This window comes from Ochotona curzoniae, unplaced genomic scaffold (assembly GCF_017591425.1).
Source record: "Ochotona curzoniae isolate NIBS_2020 unplaced genomic scaffold, NIBS_Ocur_1.0 contig_3332, whole genome shotgun sequence".
Lineage (NCBI taxonomy): Eukaryota > Metazoa > Chordata > Mammalia > Lagomorpha > Ochotonidae > Ochotona > Ochotona curzoniae.
Window position 1 is genome coordinate 8237615 of NW_024465816.1, and position 27595 is coordinate 8265209.

Genomic DNA, 27595 nt, shown 5'->3' on the forward strand with positions numbered 1-27595 from the left:
GCAGCAATCTGGGGAGTGAATCATCGGGTAGATCTTCCTCTCTATCTCTCCTCCTCTATATGTATCCGACTTTGCAATAAAAAAGAATATATCTTTAAAAATAAGAATTGTTTGTATGTGCTTAAGACTCATGTTTCTCTCCTTCATAGTTGGTAAGTGCCTCTGGAAAGCACCTCACTTACCTTTGATTACAAACCCAGGCCCCGGAGACTCGGAGTCCAGGCTGCACTGGCCATCCAATCAGACGTGCTTCTGGTGAGCGGGGCTGTAGACCCACAGGCTGCCAAGGGCACAACACATCTGTAGGACAATGCATGTAAAATATGAAGACTGGGAAGGGCAATGAAGAAGGGATGCGATTCTCTGTTTTTGTTGGAGAGCAATGAGAAACAGAGCACTCCCTTCGGCTGATTCGTTCCCCCAATGTCCTCAAATGCCAGAACTGGACCAGCGTGAAGGCAGAAGTTGGGGCTTCACGTTCAAGTTTAAGGCCGCAATTGGGTTTAATTTCAGTAGTTAATTTGCAGCCGGTGACTTGTCCTGAGCCTTTGTCCCTAGTACCTGGGCCCAAATCATACCTACCCAAAAAAACACTTACAATGAGGACTAAAGGAAGTAAGACATTCTTTAACACTCGAATCTTTGAAAAATGTAGGTTGATTTTTATTGCTCACTGATACAGAGAAAGCATGATGAATTTTGTGGGACTTAACTCATTGACTACATACTGAAAATAAGATCAGGGCCTGGCACAGTAGCCTAGCAGCTAAAGTCCTCACCTTGCATGTGCGCTGGGATTCCATTTGGGTGCTGGTTCTAATCCCGGCAGCTCCACTTCCCATCCAGCTCCCTGCTTGTGGCCTGGGAAAGCAGTGGAAGACGGCCCAAAGCCTTGGGACCCTGCACCTTCATGGGAGACCTGGAAGAGGCTCCGGGTTCCTGGCTTCAGATCGGCTCAACTCCAGCCATTGCGGTTGGTTGGGGAGGATTGAATCAACGACAGAAGATCCTCCTCTGTCTCTCCCCCTTTCTGTATAACTGACTTTCCGATTTAAAAAAAGATCAAAAAATTAAAAAAAAAAAAAGTAAGATCAACTTGAGTCCTTTCAAATCCTGAAGATTTTCTTGGAAAGTTTTAAGTGTCAAACTAAGTGGAGAGCCAAAGTATGAGAGATAAAATCAGTGAAACAAACACTTTTGGGTCATTTAATACCGACTGGCACTACATTTATGGGAAGTTAGAAATCCAAGCTTGAACATCATAACTGATTTCACACAATTCCACATTTCACTGTGCGTTGGCATGTACAGGATGTGAAGAGGGAGGTGAAGAGAAGTGTCGTGTTTTGGTGGGAATTGGCCATTCTGAGGGACCAAGCACATGGCTTTGAGGTTCCTCCAACCCCTGTGACTCCCACCCACATACTGTGAGACCATGCAGTCCCCTCCGATCACGCTGAGTTCCTCGAAAGGGACATCTTCCCCCTTAGTGTCATCTTTGGTCTCAGTCCTTTGAGGTACCATGTGGTTCCCCAGGCATGAGGGTTCCAATCCACAGCTCCCAGCTGGCTGCGCCAAGGCAGGGGCTCAGAGACAGATGTGGCTGTGCTCCTGGCACATGGTGCCCGTGCCTGCCACAGCCAGATACAGCTTTCCATCTGGACACACGCAGATTTCATAGAGTCCCTGTGAACTGCCAGGGGGATCCCGAGTGCCCTGCACCAGCCGGGGCATGCACACCGTTTCAGCATCCAGCACAAGCTGTTGGAGTGAAAAAGATGAGACGTTAAGGAGGAATGAATTCAAAGACTGTGTGACTAGAATCAGTTTAAAGCCAACCCCTCAGATTCCTTCTGGAGCATAAGATGCTTGGTCTTCTGGCTGATGTGAACTGTATTTAATAAAGAAGGTTCTAGCAACGATGTTAAGCAGCATGCATTCTATTTCCTGATTATGACTCTCGTTTATATTGGTGATGTTTTATTTCTAGAAGACTCAGACTGTCATATTTTGTCCTTACTGTAGTTGACTTTTAAAAAATAAACATTTTCATCTTCCATTCACATGGGTGAGTAAAGAGCACAGTCTGGGTGCTGACAAAGGACCACGTTTCATTGCCTGATGGCACATTGTTAGACTGACAGAGCTGTACCACTAGAAAGTGGCAAGATCTGTGCTCTGTAAGCTCTGAAAGTCTATTGTGGTTTTCGTTAGTTTTTTGTTTTGTTTTTGTTTTGTTGGGGGGGGGGTGTTGAGAATAAGTGACTTTGTAGCATCCATGCCATTAAAACAAAAAAGCTGCTCTCTGTATCTGACACACAGCATCACATTTGCTTAACCCTTCTTTGAATGCCAAATTGTCTTTGGCTTCTCACAGTGTACACGTGTGCCTTTCCTAAGTTACTGATACAACCTAGCCCGAATTTAAAATGCCAAAACCGGAATGGACTTGACGTTCAGAAATATGGTCAGGACATCCAATCGGCCCAGCAACTTACCGTTCCGTCACTGCTTTGAAGGACGATGTCCATCTGGGAAAGGGCCTCGACTCTCCCAGCTCGGGCTTCAATGTGAACTCCTCGGGGGGCGTCCATGCTTAGACTCCGCGTCGGGGATTCCAGCCTGAGTGCAAAAGATCCGAGAACTGAAAAGTTCCTCAACCCGCGCTCAGCGTTCAATGCACAGAGAATCTTCACATCATTTCTGGATGCTAACGTACTGCACAGTAGACATTCATAGGCCCAGAAACCACTTCGTAGTGAAGAAACAAACTTCCCAGTATGAGAGGAGACCAGAGCCTCCAAAATCAGATACAAACGTGGCAATGCCCTAACCCTGTGCCTTGTTGAATTCCTCATCCCACACTGGAAGAAAAGACCATTTGTGAATGACTTTCTGCAACTTAGTTAAGAAACACACTTGCACGCTTGTCTGGGAAAATCCAGAAAGAGATTTAAGGACAAACACTTGCATTTGCTACACGATCGTTAGGCAATACCAAGTTGGCTTTAGGTTTTGTTTGCAGTTTTATAATTTTATTTATTTATTTTTTAGGAAGATGGTAAGATTTCTTTTTATTTTTTTTAATCCTGAATTGATAATACCACGAGATGGAAGCTGGCCTTAGCACATTTTGGGTTTGTAACAATGATCAGAATCTCCCTGATGAAGCTTAGGAAGAGAACCGAGAAGATTCCAGGCAGGAAAGTGTTCCCAGGGCCTGGCGGCGCCACCTAGCGGCTAAAGTCCTCGCCTTGAACGCACAGGGATCCCATATAGGTGCCGGTTCTAATCCCGGCAGCCCCACTTCCCATCCAGCTCTCTGCTTGTGGCCCGGGAAAGCAGTTGAGGACGTCCCAAAGCTTTGGGACCCTGCACCCGAGTGGGAGACCTGGAAGAAGTTCCTGGATCCTGGCATCGGACTGGCATAGCATCGGCCGTTGCGCTCACTTGGGGAGTGAATCATCGGACGGAAGATCTTCCTCTCTGTCTCTCCTCCTCTCTGTATATCTGACTTTCCAATAAATAAATAAATCTTTAAAAAAAAAAAAAAGAAATTGTTCCCAGCTGTCGCTGCTGCCTGGGAAAGGGGAGTCCCCAGCGGCTGGCACAGCGTGATCGCTTGCAGGAGTCTCTGCTTCCCAACCCAACAGTTTGATACGCTGATCCTGCTGAAATGTTTAAAGATCAGCAAGAGGCAAAAATGCTCCAGTTCTTAAAACACGTTGGATTTCTTTAGTTCGTGATACAAATAAAATGATCTTCTAAATGTATGAAGACAGGACTTCCCAGAAGGAATACGGTCATCTTTGAACTCGGTGAGGGAGTGGACACTTACGAGGGGCGGCGTTGAGTGTCACACAGTTAATGCCCCTCCAGTGTGAAGGCGGTGATGGAAGCTTCCGTGACCTGCCCCGCTGCCCGCTCAGCACGCTGCTGCCTTAGTCACTGCACAACTCAGACTACACAACGGCACTGGCCTGTGTCCTCCCAGTGTCATTTTTTATTTGCTAAGAAAAAATCAAATCTTAAAACGTCTTTTCATCTAAAAGAAAACTAGAACTGACATATTCAGACGCCCTTCCGGGCTGGCTAGTTTATCATTTGACACTTTGAATATTAACTCTGCCTCCTGCGTTACACATTTCTGATTTGTGTGAGCAAATGCCTCACAGCAAAGGAGATCTCAATAATGGATTCAGTTTTGCCAAATCTGGTTAATATATGTCCCAGAGGGACTGCACTAATCTATAATCCTGTGAGTGGTGTAGGAGTTTGTTTTTCTTTACAAATAGTTGACATTGCTAGACTTTATGTCCCATCCCCACCCTCCATGGCTATGAGTATTGTACTCAATCAAGGATGTCCCACAAAGGTTGTGGAAGATGGAATTAAAGAATAACTTTATTTGGTTGCAAACAATTCTTGGCAATCCATGTGTCCATTTCTCATAATTCCCATCTTCATGAACTTTTGGAGGAACTCTCAACATTCATACAAAATGCGTATCATGAAAAAAGATTGGATTTCAATTTTTTTTTTTTTGGTACTTAAAACAGTTTTTAGGAAGATTTATTTATTGGAAAGGCAGAGGATGGAGAGAAGAGAGCTCTCCCATTGCTGGTTCGCTCTCAAGATGGCAGTAACAGCCAGGTCTGGGTCAGGCCATGGCCAAGTCTCTCCTGGGGATTTGAAGGGTACCAGTACTTGGGCCATTTTCCTGCCGCCTTCCGGGGTAGATTAGCGGGGAAATGCATCGGAAGTGAAGCAGCCAGGGCTGTTAAACTGATGCTCTGATAAGGGATGCCAAAACGATGGGTGGTGCATTAATCCAACGCACCACAATGCTGGCACTCAAAGCTGTCTTTCAATTCCACTTTTCTGCAGAATTTCTGAAGTCCCTTTGTACTGCGCCATTCTATTTTTCATTTTCCTGATTATTGATCTGCTTAGGAACCTGTATTTCTGTTATGAAACAATTTCTCTCAGAACGGACTTACCTTCCTTTAGGCTGTGATTTTTCAAACCAATTTTGTAAGGACTGAAAAAAGTCTACGTTTTCTGACTATACTCCTTTTTTTCCCACGACATTTCTATTAATTTCATTTATAGTGCGTTTTATTGCACAAATGTATTGTTGATGGAAGTTTCTTTATTTTATGTATGTTACTAAGCATGACGTTTTCTACATTTGAAATAATGTTATATTTTGTTTTTCATTTCACCTAACAGACTAATTTTGCTATATTTTAAATTTTGCTCATCTGCATTTTAACATATTTATTTTACATTTAACATTATTACCAGTGAACATACTCTATAGCTTTTCCTTGAGATTTTTTTCTTAAATTTATATATATATATATTTTTTTAAATCGAAGGGCAGACTTACATAGAGAGAAGCAGATAGGAGCGAGAGGAGAGACAAATAGAGATCTTTCATCAGTTGCCTTACTCTGTAAATAGCCACAATGAGAAGTCTGGGCCAGGCAGGAGCCAGGAGCCAGGAGCCAGGAGCCAGGAGCTCCATTGGGATTGCCGACGTAGGTGCAGGGGCCCAAGTACCTGGGCCATCTTCTGCTTCTTGGCCCAGGCTATTAACAAGGAGCTGAATAGAAAGTGGAGCAGTCAGGGCCTGGGCTGCAACCCACAAGGGATGCTGGGGTAGCAAGTGGTGGCTTTGCCCACTGTGTCACAATGTTGGCCCTGGAATTTAGAATTTTGATTACAGTCTGTTCTGTATGATGCGTTATTGGAATTCACTAGAGAAGATGCCAACTTTTGTGACCATTTTTTATGTGTTGGGAAAATAAGTATGCTTTCTTCACATGGTCTGTGGAATCCAGCATATGCACTGAGTGGGCAGGTAATGTTTTTCTATGTGCTTATTGAGTTTTGTGCTTCTTGAACCATCAGGTCCAAAGAAACACATTTAAATTATTCAGGCATCACTATGGATTTGCCCATGTCTCCTTGCTGTACTAAGCTTCAATTCCTACCCTTCATTACTTACGGAGCCACAAAAGATAACCAATGTTAATTTGACTTGGTAAATACTTTGCGGGCCCAGTGCGGTGGCACAAGTGGTTAAGGTCCTCGCCTTGCACGCCCGGGATCTCATATAGGCGCCGGTTCTAATCCCGGCAGCTCCACTTCCCATCCAGCTCCCTGCTTGTGCCCCGGGAAAGCAGTCGAGGATGGCCCAAAGCTTTGGGACCCTGCACCCATGTGGGAGACCCGGAAGAAGTTCCTGGATTGGCATAGCATTGGCCGTTGCGGTCACTTGGGGAGTGAATCATCGGACGGAAGCTCTTCCTGTCTGTCTCTCCTCTCTGTATATCCGCCTTCCCAATAAAAATGAAACAAATCTTTAAAAAAAAAAATCTGGCTTTGTTATAAAACGTATTATGAAAATAAACAGTTATAGCACCACGTGACATTCAATTGCTTAGTGACAAAGTTGAAGTACATATGACACACAGACCACAAAAGGTTGACATCAGGAGCTGGGAGGGTTTGTATACCCAGGGTATTGTATAAAGGTACAGATATCCCAAAGGTTGAGGGTATTAACTAAGTGAAATGCACCAGTCACAAAAGGATAAACTCAGAATAGGCCCGTATCCATGAGAGGCCTACTGAGGCTGCAGCCGTGGAAGCAGAGTCAGAATGGTGGCTACCAGGGCTGGGCAAAGGGCAGAAAAAAAGGGTTTAATGGGGACAGAACCATTCTTGACTAGAGTTCTGGAGTGGATGGAATGATTGCTAAGCAACATGGCTCTACATAACACTGCAGAACCAGGTGCTTGCTAAAGGCGGTTCGGGTGGTGATGTCTGTTGTGTGAAACATGCTATACCAACAACAAAAAGAGGTATACCAGCAAGTTCTAGTGTTTTGCAAATATGAATTCATCAAGAATTTGCTTTTGAAATGTTCTGTTTTCTACTAACAATGACTTTATATACTTCTAAAAATTTAAAGTAAATGGACATTTTCCAGGAATGCCTTTTGCAAATTCTCAAGACTATAGGTGCCATTCTCTTCCCCTAAAAGGTGTAACTGTGTTAATTTGTGTGCAGATGGTGTAGAAATGGGTGTTATCCCAAGAGGAGGGACACACAGCAGTCAAGTGCACTAAGCTGTGCAAACTGTATCGGGTAGAGGGATGCTGTGCCATTCAAGCCTAAGAGGGCAGAGAAGGATGGGGACCACTGCCCATCACAGCCCAGACCTGCAGAGCTGGGCAGGGGGGCACCTGATAGGGTCTTCTGGGGTTCAGAAGGGTGGGGGTCATTGCTCATAACAGTCCAGCTGTGTAGAGCCAGTCTGGGGCTCAGTGTAGGTTTTAGGCAGTTGGCAGGAAGGTCGCTCTGCCAGCAGTGTGAAGGGCAGCTTGGAGAGGGACACACTGGAGGCAGAGGTAGGCTGTTCTAACTGTCGGAACTGATGCCGAGAAGGGGAGAGGAGGAACGGGCATGGGATTCAGAGGCAGCAAGAGTGCCAGTTCAGGAGGACTTTTGGATCTGCTTTGGATTTTAGGAAATGATGACTGGTCCTCAGCAGAATGTCAGGGAAGCAGGTAACTGAAGAAGAAACAATCAGGTATTAGCTGTAAACGCATCATTCCAGCACATTGTCTTGTGTAGGCGGCTTTGTTAATAATCTGAACAGAAATTATTACCTAAGATCTTGCGAGGGGTCTGTTCTGATCAGAGGTGTCTCCACCGAATGCTCAAAAAGGGCCCCTCCAGGTCCTAAACAGAAGGGGAACAGGAGTCAGTCCCATCGATGACATCCAACAGATCCAACAGTCTACACCGTCAGCATCCATTATGCTCAAGTTTCCCGCATCAAACGGAATAGCCTGTGCATATCCACCCGTGTGCTTTAAACGAGCCCCAGATTACTCAGTATCCAGTACAGTGTAAATTCTTGGTAAATGATGGTCATTTAGGGGAAAATGACAGGGAAAAAAATTGTGTGGCCAGTGCAGATGGAATTTTTTTAGAATATTTTTGATCCTCCACGGTTAGTTGAGTTGATTTATAAAGAGCCTGTGGACATGGAAGTCCACTGAGTGTTAAACACAAGTAGATGCTGTACTTTGTGGCTGAATTTGTACAGCTGTGTGTGTGAATTACAGGGCAAAAAAAAACCAAAAAAATCAGTATGATTTGTTCCCTACTTCCCTGAGGCTACGACAATACTCAATGAACGAAATAGGATTTCCATTTCCAAAGCAGTTACAAAGCAGAGGTTGTATTTTAAAATCAGAGAGCAATATTAGACCTCAACTAAAAATAAAAAATCCCATTGAAAGTTGCATATATCCGTCTATGTTTTAGGTAATAGTAAGTTGACCAGTTCCAGTTCTATGTGTAAAATTTGTGTGTTGGGCGACTTATGTTTAAGGCACAAAACAAAATAAAAAATTTAAACATTTTAAAATTTCTAGGAATCAATATGTTCCCAGCTGGATTAATTTAGGAACTTCATTATATGGAAGGACCAGTGTCAGTTGGGGTGCAGAGCTGCTCTATAAAAGCAGGTGACTGCGGTTTGTCCCATCCTAACTTGCTTAATAGCCTAGGTCCTAGATGGAGACAGTATCATTCCATTGAACTGAGGAGGAAACTGGAGTAGGAAGGCTAGTTAACTTTCCTAGGGTGACTTGAATACACAGCTCTCATTTGTATGAGATTTCTCATACGCAGATGACAAACATGATAGAAAGTAGTGTGGCAGTAGCAAAGTGCAGCTCCATTGTTTTGGAGTCCTGGGCAGGGAGAGCTCTCTTTCTAGCAGGAAGACTATACAGTCAAGTGTGGTGCATCTGGCCTTCGACCAGTCTGTAGACGAGCATTTCAAGGAGTGCTGTGGCCCATGGACATGAACAAGTAAATCCAGCTTCCTGGAAATATCATGCACTCTACATGGAAAGATTATCGTTGGTATTACACTGAGAATATTTCTTCTCTTGAATCTTGTCAGCATATGCACGGAGTTGAGTAGCTTCGCGTTGTCTGTACACCTCTTAGGATATAGCCAGGTGCTCCATTATTGATGTGGGTCCCCACCCTTGCTGTGGGTCCCACCCTTGGCTTAGGCCTGAAATCTTGTTTAAGCACTTCCTTGTCTTAGAGCTGTGGTTGTCTCCCAGATATCTTCAATTTCAGTGTGTAAAATGTTAACTGGGCTACTTTTTACCATGCAAATAGAATCTCCTCCCCAGCATGCAATGTTATCGGTCAGAAGCAAATGCAAAATTATCCAGGCAGTTAAGGCCATTGTCCAGAAACAAATATCATCAGTAAGGCTCTCCTTGGGTGCCTGCCATCAGGACATGCCGTGACCAGTTGATCGTTGGGTTGGGCTCTCTGTGTCAGATCCTAATTTGGAATAATTTGCTTCCCTCTAGGACTGCCATTATCAATTGCCTGTCTTACTGTTAACAGACTGCTAGTTAATCTGAATGCTGTTGATATGGTGTAACTAGGTAGCTAGATAGGTCTGCCTGAACTGCAAGCCTCTGATGGTCCTAAATGCAACACCGTCCACTGTGTCAAAATCCCCCCTTTCCCATGATACACCTGCTTCATCTGGGACGTGTGGGTGGAAGCCATGCAAACATGGACATTCAGCTCCAGATGGAATTCATGGAGGTACCGTATGCCAGTAGAGGTAGCACCCCTCCCTCGTAAAAGCCAGCTCCTGAGGGAGTTCTCGCTTGCTTTCTCACTGCAGACCCCGGCTAGAGGCACTGCCCGGGGGTGCTGCCCCTCCCTCGCCCTTCCCTATCCTTCCTCCATTCTGGCAATGGTCAGGCCTACTCATACAGGGTTTTTCCTCCACGTGGGACAATCTACACCCCTGCGTGATCTGTGTGTTCACTTTCACACCTTTCAAATGAAGTTCTCACTCTGTGCAGCTTAACTATGTCTGCACTCAATCATCTTACCCTGTGTGAGACACGAGCCTGTAGTAAGATTAACACACCCTTGCCCACATCACTTTGAATCTTTGCTTCAATCTATCACCCCTTGTAATGGTTGTATTAATTTTAACAAGTGCAGTGCATCGAGGAATACCCCACCGAGAGTAATGCCTTTCCAGTGCACTCACAATGAATCCTAAGCCCTTACAATGATCTGTGAGTGAGCTGGTCCCTCCATCATTCCCCTTATCGGGTTTTTTCAAAGCTCGCATCTAAAAAGATTAACAAATAGAAATCATGAAATAAGGTAGCATGCATAAGTTCACATGGAACATTAATCAAAGTGAATGTGACTGTCTTAAACTCTTTATTAAAAACAAGTCTACTGGATTGGGGAGCTAAATGGCTCTTAGAAGGGAAATGCAGGAAATGTAATACAGGCTGAAAGAACAACTCAAATCTCCTTACGAATGTTCAGAGAAGTTACTGTAGAAGGGAGTGCTGCTAAGAATTGAAGAGGGCATTGGATAGTAGATAGAGGAACATGGACTACAACGCCAAGAGGAAAAGCCGGAATAAACTATCAACTGGCTACGAAGTTAATCAGCCTGGAACTGGACTGCAGCAGGAGACTTCTGACGTGAGCTAGCAGGTGTCCGTAGAGTTTAAGCCAATCTCAGTTGATTACTTTGTTCCTTTCAGTTGAGATATCATAACTGAGGCATGAGGTTTCTCCTCTGGCTGCACAGCCGCATCAACACATGTGCTATGATTCTGGCTGTGTGTTTAAAGAATCAGAGATCTCGGCACACTTCCCAGAGAGCTGTCTCCATGTTTTTCCATGGGACCTGAACTTATTCTCCTTGCTTCTTTTCTCGTTTTTAAAGGTTTATTTAAGGCAAAGAGTTACACAGACAGGGAAAAACTGAGATCTTCCATTGGTGGATTCACCGCACCCCCCACCCCCCAGATGGCTCCAACATCCAGGGCTGGCCCAGGTCAAAGCCAGAAGCCTGAAGCTTCTCCTGCGTCTCCCATATAAATACAAGGACCCAAACACATGGGGCTGTCCTCTGCTGCTTTCCAAAGCACATTAGCAGGGAGCTGGATTGGAAATGGAGCAGCTATGGCATGAGCTGAGAGCTAACTGGGCTGTGCCATGATACCAAACTCTTATGGTCACCCCTGAGCGTTGGGCTGTCCACTGTTCTCGTCTGGTTCTGACTTTGGCTTTGCGAATAATACCCGTATTTGTACTCCCGTGTTTCTACACCATCACTGTTGGCTGCGTGTGAGCCTGCCTTGCTGCAGGATAAAGCACAAAGGGATGGAACTTGGTCGGCTCATTGTGAGGTATTTACTTTTTTGGGAATGGGCCCAGCTCAGCAAAGCATTTTCAAAGAACTAAAATACACTGGAGGCAGTCAAGCTAGCAGTTTTTCAGTTGCCTAAAGTCAGTGCTGGCAATGGTGCAAGAGTATTCTTTTGGAAGCCAACATGCTGGTGTTATTCCAATAATCTGTTCTGTTAACTGGGGTTGGGAAGGGAGATATGTTAGTTTTGGTTACTTGGTGACCCATACTATTTTTAGGGGAGGAAAGGTGCCTGCTTAAAATCTTAGGTTAATCTTAAACTGAGCTGGTGAAGCTGCTGAATTTCCTCCATGAATTTGACTTGCAAACTATTTTTCAGTTTCCTAATTGACTAAGGTTCAGGATCTTAACAGATTTTTTAAATTATTATTGTTATTATTATTATTTTTATTATTGGTTATTTAAGCAATCAAGACCATGGAAAGAAAAGCTTTATTATCTGGGTCAGATAGATAAGAGGAACTTGAAAGAAACTTGAATGAAGGTTCTGGAAAGAGCCTCTTTATCCCTCCCCTGGTGTCTCGTGCTTAAGGAGGCTGTGCCGGTGGCAGGAGAGGTGAAAAACGCAGCAAAACATTTGACTTGAGGATGGTCCTGTCTCTTTTATAGCGCCAACTTTTGCTGCCTTTTAAAGATTTATTTTCATTGGAAAGGTAGATTTACAGAGAGGAGAAACAGAAAAAGATCTTTCATCTGCTGCTTCACTCTCAAAATGGTCACAACCACTAGGTAGAGATGAGGTGATGCAGAGTCAGGAGCCAGGAGCTTCTTCCAGGTCTCCGATGTGAGTGCAGTGGCCCAAGGTCTTTGGCTATCCTCTGCTGCTTTCCTGGGTCGTAAGCAGAAGCTGGATGGGAAGTGGAGCAGCCTGGAGATACACCGCTGCCCTTATGGGATGCCAGAGTTTGCAGGCAAAGGATGAGCCAGTGGAGCTGTCATGCCAGCCCCAGTCCAGTATTTCCACATCACTTCTGACTTGTTTGAGTCCCGCATCATTTGCGAGGCTTGCAACTTAATTTCATGGCCAATCTGTGTTTGCTTTGTTAGGTTCTGTACATCTATCAGATGCATTATTTTAAAGTGTTTCCTGACATATTTGAACCCACTGATAGCTGTATAGACCCTAACAAGGCAAAGGACTCCCTAACGTCCTTTATGAGTATTTCAGTAAGAAACCAGGGTCACGGCTCCCTTAGATTATGCAGCACTGTTTCTTATAATTTTTTTTGTAGGGTTTTTTTTTTTTTTTTTTTTGCTAAGAGTTATATGTTGCATAAAACCTTGTAAGGGTATTGAATTTCCCTCCTAGCTCAGGAAACATTGCTTTCTTCTCACTATTGGTAATATTATGGGAGAGAATGGCATTGCTATTGATTTTCACTTTAATGTAGGAGTGGATTGAACCAGTGTCTGATTGTGTCTTCTGTTTTAGAGAAAATCAGCCAATGCTTTCAGAATGTGTTTTCATTTTTTTTCTTAAAATTTTTCAGTCCCCCAAATGAGCCTGATAGGAACCCTAGACAAACTTCAGTTCAACAAGAATTTTTGTTTTTGTACAAATACAGGTGATATAAATATCTGATACAATGGGAATGAAAAAAAAAACTTGGAAAACAAGATATTTGAATTGTTTAGGCGACAGAGGAATAAATGATAAGCCCTTGAGTTGCACCAATTGGAGATTAAAAATAAGGATATGGTGGAAGAAAAGATCAAAGACTGTCCAAAAAAAATGCCATAAGAAAGTCAAAAGGCCAAAGAACCACGTCTTCTCTATGTGTAAGACTGTATGTAAACTAATACATATTTTTCTGCAGAAGTACATTCCATGGACATCAGTTTGCTGGACAGTTACACATACCGGTTACTCGCAGCCTCCCCGTGCCAACCACAGCTTCTTTCTCATCAACAGTAAACAGGGGCTTGTCCTCTTTGGAGTTGATCTCAAACTGCTGACTCTGAACTTCTACCATCTTGGGACCTGAAGAATCAACGAGAGCAGTTTCTCATAAAGTGTTTTATCATGACTAGTGCTGAAACCTCCATTTGTATACATGCCCTGTCACCTGGGAACACCCAATAGCTAGATGTTTAGTATTTTCTTACCAATAGTTTTATTGATTTTTAAGCCTAAGCCTAAAAGGGGTTGTATCAAACAATATGCTCATCTAAAGCAAATATATGTATGAAGACAAATATATGTATGGAAATTTGCCAAAATAGTGTGTTTCTTTTGCTCATCATTTAACTTGGTTTCATTGCATTATTTACCTCCAGGGGATTCTGCATTCTGAAATGTGAGATTCGTAAAAGACTGCTCATCAGAAGGCTTGCTTCCAGGGTAACAGATCAGCAGAAGGTGTAGCACATCCTGAATTTCTGCCCAGCCATTACGCTTACAAGAGCTCTTTCCCTCTTACTACACGGAAGGGACACCGAGATAGATGACGGATAGCTAGACAGAGAGATGAGGAGAGTCTTCCATTGGTTGGCTCACTCCCCAAGCGCCTGTAAAGCCAAGTCAAAGCCAAGAGCTTTGAACTCTATTCTGGTTTCCCACGTCCTCTGCTGCCTTTCCAGCTGCGGTAGCAGGGAGCTGAGTCGGAAGCCGGGTAGCCCAGGTTGAAAGTGGAACTTCATTATGGGACGCAAGCAGCAGCTTAGTTCACTATTCCATAAGTCACACAGAAATCATTTTAGCTTCCAAATTTTAAGCAACTGTGTCAGTGAAACAAAAAGTAAAGCTGAGAGGATACGTGAACAGAACACATTGATCACACAAGATTTAGTAAACCTCTGTTAGTACAAGAAACATCAAGAGGGCGAGAAAAATAGTCAGGAGGGAGAAGCTGTAAAAGCAGAGGACGAGAGCAGGTCTCACTGACATACACTGAACTTGAGTCTACAGAAATAGAAACTGTACAATCACATGAAATGACACGTGGCCTAGTCACAAACAACGATTAAATAACTACTAGATCAAATACAAACAGAACATTGGAATCCTATTTCAGAATCTTCGGTGTGCATGGATGACAGCAACAAGAATGAAATTCATTGTGAATTAAATTACGAACCGAATTCTTAATTCAAAAAAGCTAGAAAGTGAACTCTAGAGAGAAAAGAAAACTCAAGAAGGGAAATAATAAAGCTAAAAGTAAAAATTACTGGGTAAGAGAGTGATATGAAAGAGTGGATCTAATAAATAGGATTTTATGATTTTGAGAAAATCAGCAAAATAGATAAGCCGCGTGCTAAGCTGATGATCCACGAGAATGCCCAGGCACACAGAATAAGAAATGACAGAGATTAGAAAGAGACCAGTGAGTACATTCCTACGGAAACAAATGTGAAATCGCACGTGCGCTAGATCGCGCCACTGGGAAACAGAGCAGCTCTGAACACACTCGTGTGTTCATTGGAGAAGAGGAGAGACGTGTTTGAAAGTTACCCCAGCACCAGCACAGATGACATCACATGAGATTTCCAACACATCGTCACAGACTGGCCGGTCTCAATGCTATCTAACTATTTCAAGAGTGTTGGGGGTGCTTTGAACGACAAGGTTAACATTGATACCTAAGCAAACAAAACTGGAAATTCTAAATGGGAACAGCCAAAGGAATTAGAATCCAGCATCAAGGTAACAAAGTAATATATCATGATTGGGATTTAATCTAGGAATGCAAGATTGGTTTTATAGGATGACAAGCTTCCTGTTGTGCCAAAATCATTGTCAAGTTAATAATTTTAATTAAAACTAAGCCTATTTATCTTTATTGATGCTGAAAAATCCTTGGCAAAATTCAATAGAAATTTATGACAGAAAGTTCTAGGAAACACACATGAAAACATATTTTCTTAACATGGCAAAAATATATGTACTTTAACCCTAAGAAAAAATATTTTATTTTGTTCAGTAAGATTAACAACATTTCCACTGAGACTGGGAATATCTACTACAACTACTGCTATAAATGTGGTATTAGGTGTATTATTGCAGCTAATAGCATAGCATCAATTAGAGGCTTTTGTTTGGGGGAAGAAGTGTCTGTTGGTAAGTGCAAATAGGATACCTGCAAAACCCAGAGGCTGACAAAAATGATCAATGAAAAATTCTGCAAGTGTCAGCATGTAAAATTAACACACAATAACCAATATCTCCATAACTAGACCCAAATACATATCCAAAGACATCTCAAAAGGCCATGGACTACAAATTTGAAAAAATTACTAGCTACCTTAAAGGATGGAGAAAAATAGAATTAAAAAAAAAAAACTTGTGCTTTGGTACAAATTTTTTGAAACCCATGCACTTGAAAGATCTTTCATAAATTCAAAGAAAATACATATTACAAAAAAGTATTCACATATGTCAAAAAGTGTTCACATCAAAATAAATCTTCTCATTTCATTTCCCACAATTTTTAAAAGATTACCTAATATATGATGATGACAGCACCTCAAGTTACTGGATGTAAAGTTGGAATTTTCAATAAATGGATTTGTGACAGGTGGGTAACCTTTGGAAAAGAAAAAACTAAATTTGCATCTCACTCCACAGAAGAATCAACTTCTCACTGGTCAAGGAGCTAGGTTTTTTACAAAATGAAACCATGCAGACATCTGAAGTGTAAACATGGATTTTGTCCCTTTTAATCTTGGCGCAGGGAAAATCTTTCAAACCATTATTCAGAATCCAGAGGCAATGAGGTTGCGAATTTGACTATAAAAAAATTCAAATGTTAGTTGATTAAAACGCAAGATAAAGTTAGGTAATAATTGAAAAAAGTGTATGTAAATACTAACAGCACACACACAAGGCAAGGTGCTGAGCTCCTTTATAAGTATGAAAGATCCAGGACGACTGAGGAACGAAACATGAGAAATGCAATGGAAAAATGCGTGTGGATGGAGTCGTGTGCAGATCATTCATCAACAGCTGTCAAAATGGCCCTCCAACCTGCGAAAAATTACTAGCTACCTTAAAGGCTTGTGCAAAACAGAATTAGAAAACTTGTGCTTTGGTGCAAATTTTTTGAAACCCATGCACACGAGAGATCTTTAAACTTAGCAAAATCAGAGAGATGAAATTTGACACAGGGATGCCGTTTTTGATGCTTGGATATTTGGGCGCCCTCGAAAGCTCCACTTGTTAGATGCTTGGTCTCCAAAGAACTCGGGTCATGGCACTAAGAGGGTGGAAACTTGATCCCGCTGTGGAGTTTAGGGTGGGACCTTTGAGAAGACGTGATTTTGGATTGGGTTGCTGATGTGGCTATCAGACAGAAACATATTCCCTCTTGCCATCGGATGCTCAGTGCTACCGGGGGCTCCGGCAGCAAAAATGCCACCACCAGATGCCAGACCAACATATCTATCTGATCTTGGGATGTGTGTTTCCAAGCTGGGCACCGAAATAATCCTCTTTCCTTTATAAACAGTGTGTGTCCTTTGTTTCATTAGAAGAGCTGACTAATATATCATTCCTCATCAGTCAGACTGGAAATAATTTAGAAACACAAGCCAACACATTCTGCGGCTGGTGAAGCTGTCAGGAAAGACAATAATGGTGGGAATCGAATAGATACAACCTTCTAACAGGCAAAAATTGACAAAAATCCGTAGCAACGTAAGAACAAACCCGATGTTAGACATCGACCCTGGACACCTATCTTAAACAAAGCAAAATGTACATGTAACGGCTATTCTTTGCAAATATTAATAATTGAAAAATATCGAGAAATAGCTAAATGCCCATGTAAACAGGCAGATGGTTGAGAAACAAGCTCCAAAAAATGGAGTACCGTTCTCAGTGGTAAAGAAGCATGCCATCTATGAAGTGATATGCAGTAATTTGCAAGACATGTTACTAAGTTAAAAAAAATTGCAAATGAATAGCTGTCGAAACTCCCCATTAAGTAAATAGGAAGGGAACTTGGGAAATAGCAGATATCTGCTCATTAACAAAGGGAATAGCAGAAGAATGAAGCCAAAACTCAAGAAGCCAGTTACTGACAGGGGATGAAGGAGCAAGAGCTTAGGAAGGGGAAGACTGAGGGGCAGGGTGACAGCAAGTCACCATTCCCCGACAGTGCCTCTTTGTTCAGATCTGACATTGCAAACACACCAAGATGAAAACGCATAAACAGCTACAGTTTTGCACATGTTAAATTATCCCTGCATCCTTGGGATGAATCCCACTTGACACGCTCAAGTATCTTTTTTTTTTTTAAGATTTATTTTTATTATTTTTTTTATTGGAAAGGCGGATATACAGAGAGGAGAGAGAGAGAGGAAGATCTTCCGTCTGATGATTCACTCCCCAAGTGAGCGCAATGACCGATGCTATGCCGATCCGAAGCCAGGAGCCTCTTCCGGGTCTCCCACTTGGGTGCAGGGTCCCAAAGTCTTGGGCTGTCCTCGACTTCAAGCATCTTTTTAATGTGTGATTGAATTTGGTTTGCTAGTATTTAAGGGATTTGAGGATAGCGACTTGTAATTCTTTTTCCTTGTTATGTCCTTATCTGGTTTTGATATCAAACTAATGCAGTTTTCTTTTTTTTTTTTTACTGAATTTGGAAAAATTGCTCCCCTTCTGTTTTTGGAACAATTTAAAAAGCATTGGACCCAGCATGGTGGCCTAGCAGCTAAAGTACTCTGCTAGAACACATTGGGATCCCATATGGGCGTAGGTTCTAATCCTGGCAGCTCCACTTTCCATCCAGCTCCCTGCTTGTGGCCTGGGAAAGCAGTGGAGGACGAACAAAGCCTTGGGACCTTGCACCCACGTGGGAGACCTGGAGGAAGTTCCTGGCTCCTGGTTCCGGATTGGCACAGCTCTGGCCATTGCGCTCACTTGGGGAGTGAATCATCGGATGGAAGATCTTCCTCTCTGTCTCTCCTTATCTCTCTATATATCTGACTTTGCAATAAAAATAAATAAATCTTTTAAAAAAAGAAGCATTTATGTTAGTGCTTGATGTTTCATATAATTCAACAAACACGTCATCTGCTCCCAAGTCTTTTGTTGATGGAAAGCTTTTAATTACTGATTAAAATCTCAATCTTGCTACTCATTGTTGGTGCGTTTAGAAATTCTTAATTCCTGTTAATTAAAACAATTAATTAAAAAATAATTATTCATACTTTTAAACTCAGGAATTTGTCTTTTCCTTCTGGATTACCAGATTTATTGCCATATGTCAGTTCATAATTATCTCTAATAATTCTTTTATTTCTCTACTATTGAGGTTCACCATTGATTTAATTTTTTAAACCTTCTCTCTAGTTCTTTGTTTAGCTAACGGTTTGCTGGTTTTGCTTATTTCAAACTTTTAAAAAAAATAAAGACGTATTTTTGTTTGAAAGGCGGATTTTACAGAGAGAAATGGGCTCAATGGTGATATCAGTTACCTAGGGGTCTTGAATCTGATGAGCTTATAATGAGGAATGACGTGTTGGCATTGACCACAGGGAGGGTGTGCCTCTAGCAGACATGTTTGTACTTTGATGCACGTGCTCAGAGTTAACAGACTGTGGTCATGGGAAGCCGAAGCGCATTTTTGGAGGACTGATTGATTTAACTAAATCATGATAACTAAAATTTGTGCCTCTCAGAGTCAGACAGAACAAGGGTTGTCTGTACTCTACTGATAGGAAAAATGTCTTTCGCAGGATGATAATGTAATTTTGTAAGTACAGAAAAGTATTGTGAAAGTTCTTTGACACGGGTTATTATGACTTCAGTGTGGCTTTATGGATTGCCAGAAATTCAGCTGAGTCAGAAAGGCACGCTTTCATTTCTCGCCCTGCCACTAATCAGTCATGTGCAATATGACAGATTGCACACATTTCCTTTGTGCTTGTGACTAATGCCGTGGTGTAGAGAGTTAAAGCCACTGTTTGTGATGCTGGTGTCCCACATATGGGTCAGGCCCTCGCTGCTCCACTTTGGATCCAACTTCCTAATGATAAATGTGTGATGAGCTAGCAGATGGTAGCCCAAAGTGCTTGGATCCTCAACACCACTGTGGTATTCCAGGAAGAAGATCCTGGCTCCTGATTTTTGCCTGGCCCAGAATTAGCTGTTTCAGATATTTGGGAAGTAAACCCAAATCAAAGGGTGCAAGATCTGTGTGTGTGTGTGTGTGTGTGTGTGTGTGTGTGTGTGTGTTTCTCCCTCTCTCTATTGCTCTGCTGTCAAACATATAAATCTTAAAAAAATATATAGTACTGTAATAAAAACAGTCATGGAAGGGAATGGGCAGCATGGAGGGGAGAATCCCTGTGCCTATGGAACCATATCATGAAAATAAACATTTAGAAATAATAATATATATATATGTGTATATATATATAAATAGTGTATATTTTTACCTTGTAATTAATTACTGGGTTTTTTCATGCAATTCATCTTGCAAGTTTCCTCATAATTTTTGGAATTGAAATAACTAGTTAAAATATACCAGGAGCTCCAAATCCTCTTCCATACCACGCTGCGGTGCTATTTTCCATGGTCGGTATAGCACAACATTGAGAACATTCATATCATAATGGTTGATAAATAGTTATGAGTTCTTGAGAAAAGAGCATTCCCATTTGCCTCGTGCATAGACCATGTTCGTGCAAACGTCTGTGACTTTGACTCACCCACCGTCAGCCTGCCCGTGACCTCCCCTTCCGAGTTGCGAGCATTTACTGTTACGTTCTGCGTTGACTGTAGCAGCAGAGATGAATCCTACAGAGGGATTTATAGGATCAGCAAAAGAAATGCTGTTAGGAATGAACACATTTTGCATACACGTAGGGTTTACATGAGATAATTTCTCTAAAGTCACAAGCCCTAGGATTCAACAACGTTTGTGGCTAACATTATTGAAAAATTCTGAGCTAGGGCAGGAAAGCAATTGCATCAATTTTTTCATAAGATATAACAATCCAATGGGTTTACACTGATTTTGTGTATTGGTTATAATGGAATGAGTCTATTTTCAAGATAAAGAACTAAAACACGCTTTAATCAGTATTCTTTTCCCAGAAAATAAAATTCTGCTTTCAGCTGAAATATGTACATACAGTTGAAATATGTACATATTTCAAAAAGATACATTAGAGAAGAATGAGCTGTTCTATAAGAAATATGACTCTTACTGTCAAAACCCAAAGGCTTCTCACCATTTCTCTGTGACTCCATGGAGTCCGACTTTAAGTTACCCTGGCATCAGTTCAAGGCCATGGACTTCACAATTAAAGCTTTCAATTTTTTGAATTTTTGTTGCATTTCATTTGTAATCGCAGTGATAGAAAACACGTTGAGCATCTTAAATCCAAAGTCCAAAATCTTTAATGTTCCCCAAACTGCAACTATTTGGTCACTGACCTCACACACCTGACCTTAGGTGACAGACTGCAGTTGAAGCACAGGTGCACAAAACATCATATCAAATCACCTTTGACTATGGGTATAAAGTGAATATGAAACGTAGCTACATTTCATGTTTAAATGTGGATCACTTCCCTAAGATATCTCATTATGTAGATGCAAATATTTCAATATTTGAAAAGCCTGAATCTGAGGCCCTTTTGGCTGCAAGATGAGAAACAGCTTGTGAAGCCTTCTTTTGTATCAGTGATAATGACCACATTCTTGGGTTAATGGGGGCAGGGTGGAGGAGTTAATAGCATGAATTGAGCAAAAAACCTCCTTTATGACTGACTACTTTTACTATTTAAAAAATATTTATTTTTATTTGGAAGGCAGATTTTACAAGAGAGAGCGACAGAGAGAGATGGAGTGAATCCATCCACTGATTCACTTCCCAAATGGTTGCAGTGGGCGGAACTAAGCCGGCTCAAAGCCAGCACTGGGGGCTTCCTCTGGGTTTCCCACATGAGTGAGTGCATGGTCACAAGGCTTTGGGCCATTCTCCCCTGCTTCCCCAGGCTGTAAGCAGGGAACTGGATTGGAAATGGAGCATCTGGGACATGAACCGGCGCCCATATGGAATGCTGGTGCGACAGACAGAGGGCTAACCTTGGACACTGCTGGTGCCAGTTTCCCTTTACAATTTTTGAATAATCAGATTTTAGAGGCCAGAATATTGTCTGTTTTCTCAGACAAGCAATATTGATACAGGAATTGTCAAATTTTGCAATGGTGTAAATTACTTTTTTTTGGTAATTTTTATAAAAAATCGCTACCTAGGCTGATCTTTACTAAGGAAATTGGTAAATCTCAGTGCATACAAAAAACTGTGAGCCATAGCTTTGTTCTAGGACTGCTGTTGCTGGAAAGACAGATTAGAAGCAATAATGTTCAGTTTGGTTAACACAGTGTTCTCCTTGTTAGATAATTGCATGTATTGATTGGCGTACCCATCAATCCCGCATGGTGAGACTTTAATATATGATTATCTAAAATATTTTGCATGTTGTTTTCTCTCCTTTTTTTTTTTTAAAAAGTAAGACATATTGGAGATGGAAAAATCTGATAAAATATAACTGAAAGTTATTATCAACTTCAGAATGTTAAATTTGCTCTGATGTAGTTAACTCATTTCTGATCAGTCTGATTTTTCTAAATCATTTCCCAGTGACCAAACAACTCAGTGCTGGAAGGAAAAAAGCTAAATTCTAAGAGTCGGATCATTTGTTCAAGTTCGATTTCCTTATCGACCAGCCCTTGCATTACCCGCACCCCCGACCCCCTGTGCTCCTGCCAGACAGGGTTACTAAGATGCTATCCTGGCCAATGTGTCTGACCTGAATAAACTCACTGCCATCGGGCTCACCCACCTGTCAGTCTAGAATATCCTGGGTCACCTGCCTGTCCCTGCTTGTCCCTGCAGCCAGTAAGGTATTCCTAGCAACAACATAAAGTACCTATGGCCACCTGTACACGTGGCACACACTGAGAGCTCTATGGCCACCTGCACATAGAGAGCTTTCCTTTGTGGCCAGTGCTTGTGTGAGTTCCAGGAAGAGTCAGTGACTATTCTGATGCTTAGTTTAGCAAAACCAGATTTTATCCACTAGCAATATTTCTGTTTTCTTTCTAATTCCCTCACTGGAGGTACAGTCTCTGAAGGTGAGAGATGCTGAAATGTCTTGGCATAGTCAGAGATGTGCAAGGAAAATGAAGAGTGTGCAATTGTTTCTTTGAACTCCTTTTGCCCATGAACTCCTTGAGATATCTTTGGATTTGCTCCTAGCTTGCCTTTTCATGAACTCAGTGGAGGTAAATGAAGGTCTTGATTTAAAAGATCCACTATCAGTTTATGGTGTTTAGTTATAGTTATTGGGAATCCAATAGTTGGACTGTAATCTGTAATTAGTTTAATTAATGCTGAAGCTATGCTTGTGAAAATTTTTTTTTAAAGCTTCTTAGATCATTTTGAATGTTCTGGTGTAAATCTACTTGAGTTACACATATGGAGAACAGTTTAAACTGGTGTTGATCAATATCTTCATTTCTAAAAGTTGGAGTTTATTATGTCTTAGATTACTGAGGCCGTCAAATTCAGATTTGAAGCACAGGTGAAAAAGTATTTCAAATGCAATATTATGGAAAAGCTTTCCAACCTAATATTTGGGCTTTTTATAAAAAGCCGAAGATGGGGCTGGTGTGATGGCTCAACTGGCTAAATCTCGGCTGTACATGTTCCAGGATCCTGTTAGGGCACTGGTTCGTGTCCCAGCTCCTCCACTTCCCATTCAGCTTCCTGATTATGGCCTGGAAAAGTAGTGGAGGATGGTCCCTGCACTTGCGTGGGAGACCCAGAAGAAGCTCCTGGATCTTGGCTTCAGTTTAGCTCAGCTCTGGTTGTTGGTGGCCATTTGGGAAGTGAACCAGCACATGGAAGATTTTTCTCTATCTCTCCTTCTCTCTGTAATCCTGCTTTTCCAATACAAATAAAATAAATCTTAAAAAAAGAACATATATAATAAATGTGGGTCTATGAGTACAGTCACAGAATGGTCTCTGAAATACAATTTTTGTTCTTAATCACTATTTTCATAAAGCACCAGTTATTTAATAATTTTACTGAAACATCTAAATTTTCTATTTTCTTACCACTCTGGAGCGTATTTCTTTGGCATATAATGGGAATAAAAATTCTGATTCCCCTTCCAGGCGGAGTCCATCTTCTGTAACACGCAAGTGACCCATTCCTGTCTATTTCAAGAGAGAACACAACAGAGCTTTTTTGTTATTCGTTCCCCTCCCTCCTCAAGGAAAGCAGAACTGTGTGGAGAATGAATGAAGCAAAGATATTAAGGCGCACTTTAAACATGGATGGGGCAGGGATGCATGACTGAACAGAAGCACCTCTTAGCTTGGGGAGAATTTTCAGGGATTCTATTATCAAGCCACGTTAGTAAGACCCAATTAAAGGTTTCGTTATTCTGCATGGTTTCCTATCCCGGCCCAGCGATGCATTCCTCCCAAGAGTGGAAACTACTGCTGTGGGCATGGCCATCCCGCCTACGCACAGGAGCAACTTGGAGTCTTTTTTTCTAGCTTGGTGGTTCGGAGGGATGGCTGAGTCTGCAGACCAAGCACACAGCCCAAAAAGCTTAATGATTAGCATCTGAAAGCTTACAGAATCCAAACTGTGCATTGGCAAACCAATGTTTATGAATTTTTTTTTGTCCTAGAGTTAATCAAAGTAAATTTCAAGATTGTAAATTCTCATCCATAATTTGCTGCTGGATTTCTGGGTTCCAGTAAATAAATGCCAACAGTTTTCTGAACTTTATATCAGAAAATATAATGCTAACCTTAGCCTCTGAAGTAGCTGATTTTCATAATCAGATTGCCAAAGCTAATTGGCACTGCAGTCTAGTGGTTGTTTTATTTGAAAAAAAAATATGAGAGAACATACAAGATAACTTAGGTACCTTTCATTATATTCTATGAATTCAATGAAATGAATTTATAATATCCTGAAAAAATGAACTCACAAGTCTTGAAAAAAGAGACACTTTTGTTCAGCTTTAAAAAAAAAAAGTCAGACACATTGAGGTGTAATTTACAAATGCCTAAAGTGAACTAGGCTAAATAAAATACTGAATGCAAACATATAGATCAAGATCTAATAATGATTCCTAATTTTTATAGTTTGAGTTTATAACCTTTACCAGCAAACAGATTTTAATTTTGACCCATTGTCTTTATAATTCTTAATTTAATAAGTAAGGTAAAGAATTTAGTGTTTTAGGTTTACTTAAATTCAGTTTAATGAAGTAAAACATTTGCAATGTAAAAAATTATAATTCATGTGTTTTTATTTCCACTGATTTTTCGTGAAATTTCTTATGTTTCACTGGTCTTTTCAGTAGTTATGTGTCTTGAGTTTGGGATTGTTCTAGTTTCACAGAATGTTCTGAGGCCTTCTACGGAGGGTATATCTAACTTTGAAACACCAAAGAGTAGCGAGTCTTTCCATGTCTTATTCAGAATTTATTTTAGTAACACTGCAGAAGCAGATCTCTCCAAACGGAAAAGTTCTTATGAGGTTGTACTTGCTTTTAAACATGATTTTTCTTAAGAACACATTTTCTAATTAGGTAGAAACAAAATCTAGCTGTGTTATGAACACTCATTTGTATGCCTTCTTTATCAGTTCTCATATTGCAAACTTTTAGTAGCTGTTCTTGTAATTCTGAATTTTAGATAACATTAAAATTGTATGCAAAGATTTTTTTTTGATCATTGCTATATATAAGTACTTCTACTTCTTATTTACTTTTCTGGGTTTTGGCAAACTTTCAGGCAATGCTAAATTATATCAGCGATATCAAACATGTCCTTATCTTCAGTGGGGATGTGGTGGACTTCTGGTTCATGGCAAACAAGCCATGCTTATTTGTCATGTTAACAGACACTGGTCAGCGCCCAACTAATTCTTGTTACCTTTTCTGATATCTCAGGCAACGTGATTAAGTGGAAAAGGGGATGATTTCAAATAAAACAGAGTGGACAGAAATCCTGTCATTTTCTGGCTATGTAATCTCAGGAAAACGATTGAATTTCTGACAGTTATTGAGAGCCCACTATGTGGTTATCAGCCAGGATGCCCATTTAGCAGCACATGGAACAGAGCTGTGAAAATCAGGAAACATAACATAATCCCTTAGAGAGATGCACGCCACTTCCTGTGGAACTTCCTGCTTTCCAAAATAAACATGGTGTTCACAATAAACTATTTGCAAAGGCGGGATAATCAGCCCAGAGCATCCCTACACTTCAATGAGAAGGGTCAACCTTGATTCAGTCTCTAAAGGGTAATCCGAGAAGTCCTTCAGTGCACCTGTTAAAGTCCATATGATGTACAAAAACTTGCATCCTGTATATTGTGCTGTTTCTGTCGCGTAGGACTAAATGCTATCGTGAGGTCACAGAAATGCTGTTGTTAGGGTGCTGGCAGCGGAGGGGCCACCATCTGCAGTCCCGCATCTCACAGGGGTGCCTGTTCAGGATCTGACTGCACCTCTTGGGTCACAGCTCTCTGCTAGCGTGCTTGGACGCAGCAGGTGATGGTCCACGCTCTTGTGGGAGACTGCAAAGCAGCTCCTGACTCCTGCCTTCGGCCTGGCCCAGCCCTGGCCACTGTGGCCATTTATGGAGCGAACCGTAGAGGGACAATCCCTCTCTGTGTAACACCGCCTTCCAAATGAACAAATATGATTTTAAAAAAGAAAAACAGCTGTTATTTATTTTAATCAAGAAACAAAATCTTATTGTTCACTATTTCAAATCTATTTATGAATCTTTATATATATTACATAGCAACAATTCATATTGCACTACATATTTACATGGCATTTATATTAACTTTTTATTAACAGTTTATAATAGACATCGCAACTGTACTTTTATTTGACAGTTTATCCTTTTGTTTTTAAATATTTACTTATTTATTTGAAAGACAGAGTTATAGAGAGGGCCTTTCTCTCTGTATTCCTCTTCACGTGGGTGCAATAGCTAGGGCTGGAATAGACCAAAGCTGGAGGGGCTCGGGACTCGAGCGCTGAACCACAGGTGGCAGGCAGCCAAGCACGTGGAGCTTCTTCCTGGGTCATCTGCCTCCACATTCCAGGCACAGTAACAGGAGCTGGACTGGAAGTGGAACAGCTGGGACTTTTAAAGATTTTTTTCTTTTATCAATATAACACATTTTAAGCTTTCCAGGGGTACAGTTTCAAGACGACAAGCTCCTGTATCCATTGGGTATACTGGTGTCCCAGGCACTGGCTTGACCAGCCTGACACCACTTTGGCTCGGATATTTTACTTCTTTTCCTATGCAAAGACAAAAAAACCAAACAAACAAACAAACAAAAAACCACTTACTATGTCAACAAAAGAATATGTCTCCTGGCTAGAACTATGGCAATGCAGGAATAATTTGGTCTTAAGTAACACATGGAATAGCATTGCAGGTTCAAGTGCAAGTGCTGTTCTTAGGAGAAGCTGTGGCCTCTTGAGCATAAGGAAGAGACTGCTCTGTGATATTGTTGGGCTTCTTTTTTACTCTATTTATGGCTCTTTGATAAAGTTAAGACATTAAATGAGTATTTTTCCTCCAAAAGTACTTGAGACATTCTAAAATATGAAGATATTTAAAACAGTATATTGATTTCTTAACACTGCTGGCATTTTATTTAACAAATCTATTATTGAATTTTGTTGAGAGCTCATGAAACAGTGCATACCAGAATGGACTGTATAAACACAGGAGAGTGGCATTTAAACAGAAAATGTCTGTGAATTAGCCAATTAGAAAAACAGGTGGTTTATACATTTTTACAAGTGAGGAATTAAATTTTAAATTTTATCCACCACGCTCTTGAGACTGAAGTTTTCCCATCATGCAAAAATTAAAGTAAAAAAAAAAAAAAGACAAATCAGTAAACTACAGTTCATAGTGAGGGAAAAAATGTCATATGCACATTTTGCTACCAAAAATTTTTGTTCCATACAGAAAAGAAACAGCACCGAAGGAAACTTCGATCTGTACAATCCAGATGGGTGACGTAGCAAACAAAGACCGAAGAACGTATTTACTGAGAAAAAGATCATACTTACTGGAGAAAACCACATCACCTTAAGGATCCAAATCGTAAGAGCAAGATTGACAACGAGGATGATGAGTAAAAGAAGAACGAACAGGTAGAGGCAACGTTTCCTCCAGCCATAGATGCCGATTTTGTAGACGTGCTGGTTCTCTGGCCTTTCTATGTGAATGCCTTCTGCAGCTGTCAGGTACTGCTCTCGAGCCAT

General features: G+C 41.3%; 1 protein-coding gene across 1 annotated transcript; it reads right to left on the bottom strand.

Annotated features, from left to right (window-relative positions):
* Positions 1-1199: 1199 nt before the first annotated feature.
* SGCG (sarcoglycan gamma) lies at positions 1200-27595 on the bottom strand. The gene is made up of 7 exons (XM_040979915.1): positions 27401-27595; positions 23385-23486; positions 19961-20048; positions 13170-13289; positions 7683-7755; positions 2499-2622; positions 1200-1761 (listed from the first exon to the last, which is right to left on the bottom strand). Exons 1-7 carry the CDS (start codon positions 27593-27595, stop codon positions 1588-1590), a joined length of 876 nt encoding a protein of 291 aa, XP_040835849.1. The 3' UTR covers positions 1200-1587.

Coding starts and splice junctions, on each gene's coding strand:
- SGCG (XM_040979915.1), bottom strand. CDS start 27,595: ATGGCTCGAGAGCAGTACCTGACAGCTGCAGAAGGCATTCACATAGAA. Junction 20,049..23,384: donor AAGAAATACGCTCCAGAGTG/GTAAGAAAATAG, acceptor ATCCCTCTGTAG/GATTCATCTCTGCTGCTACA. Junction 1,762..2,498: donor TTCAAAGCAGTGACGGAACG/GTAAGTTGCTGG, acceptor TCACTCCAACAG/CTTGTGCTGGATGCTGAAAC.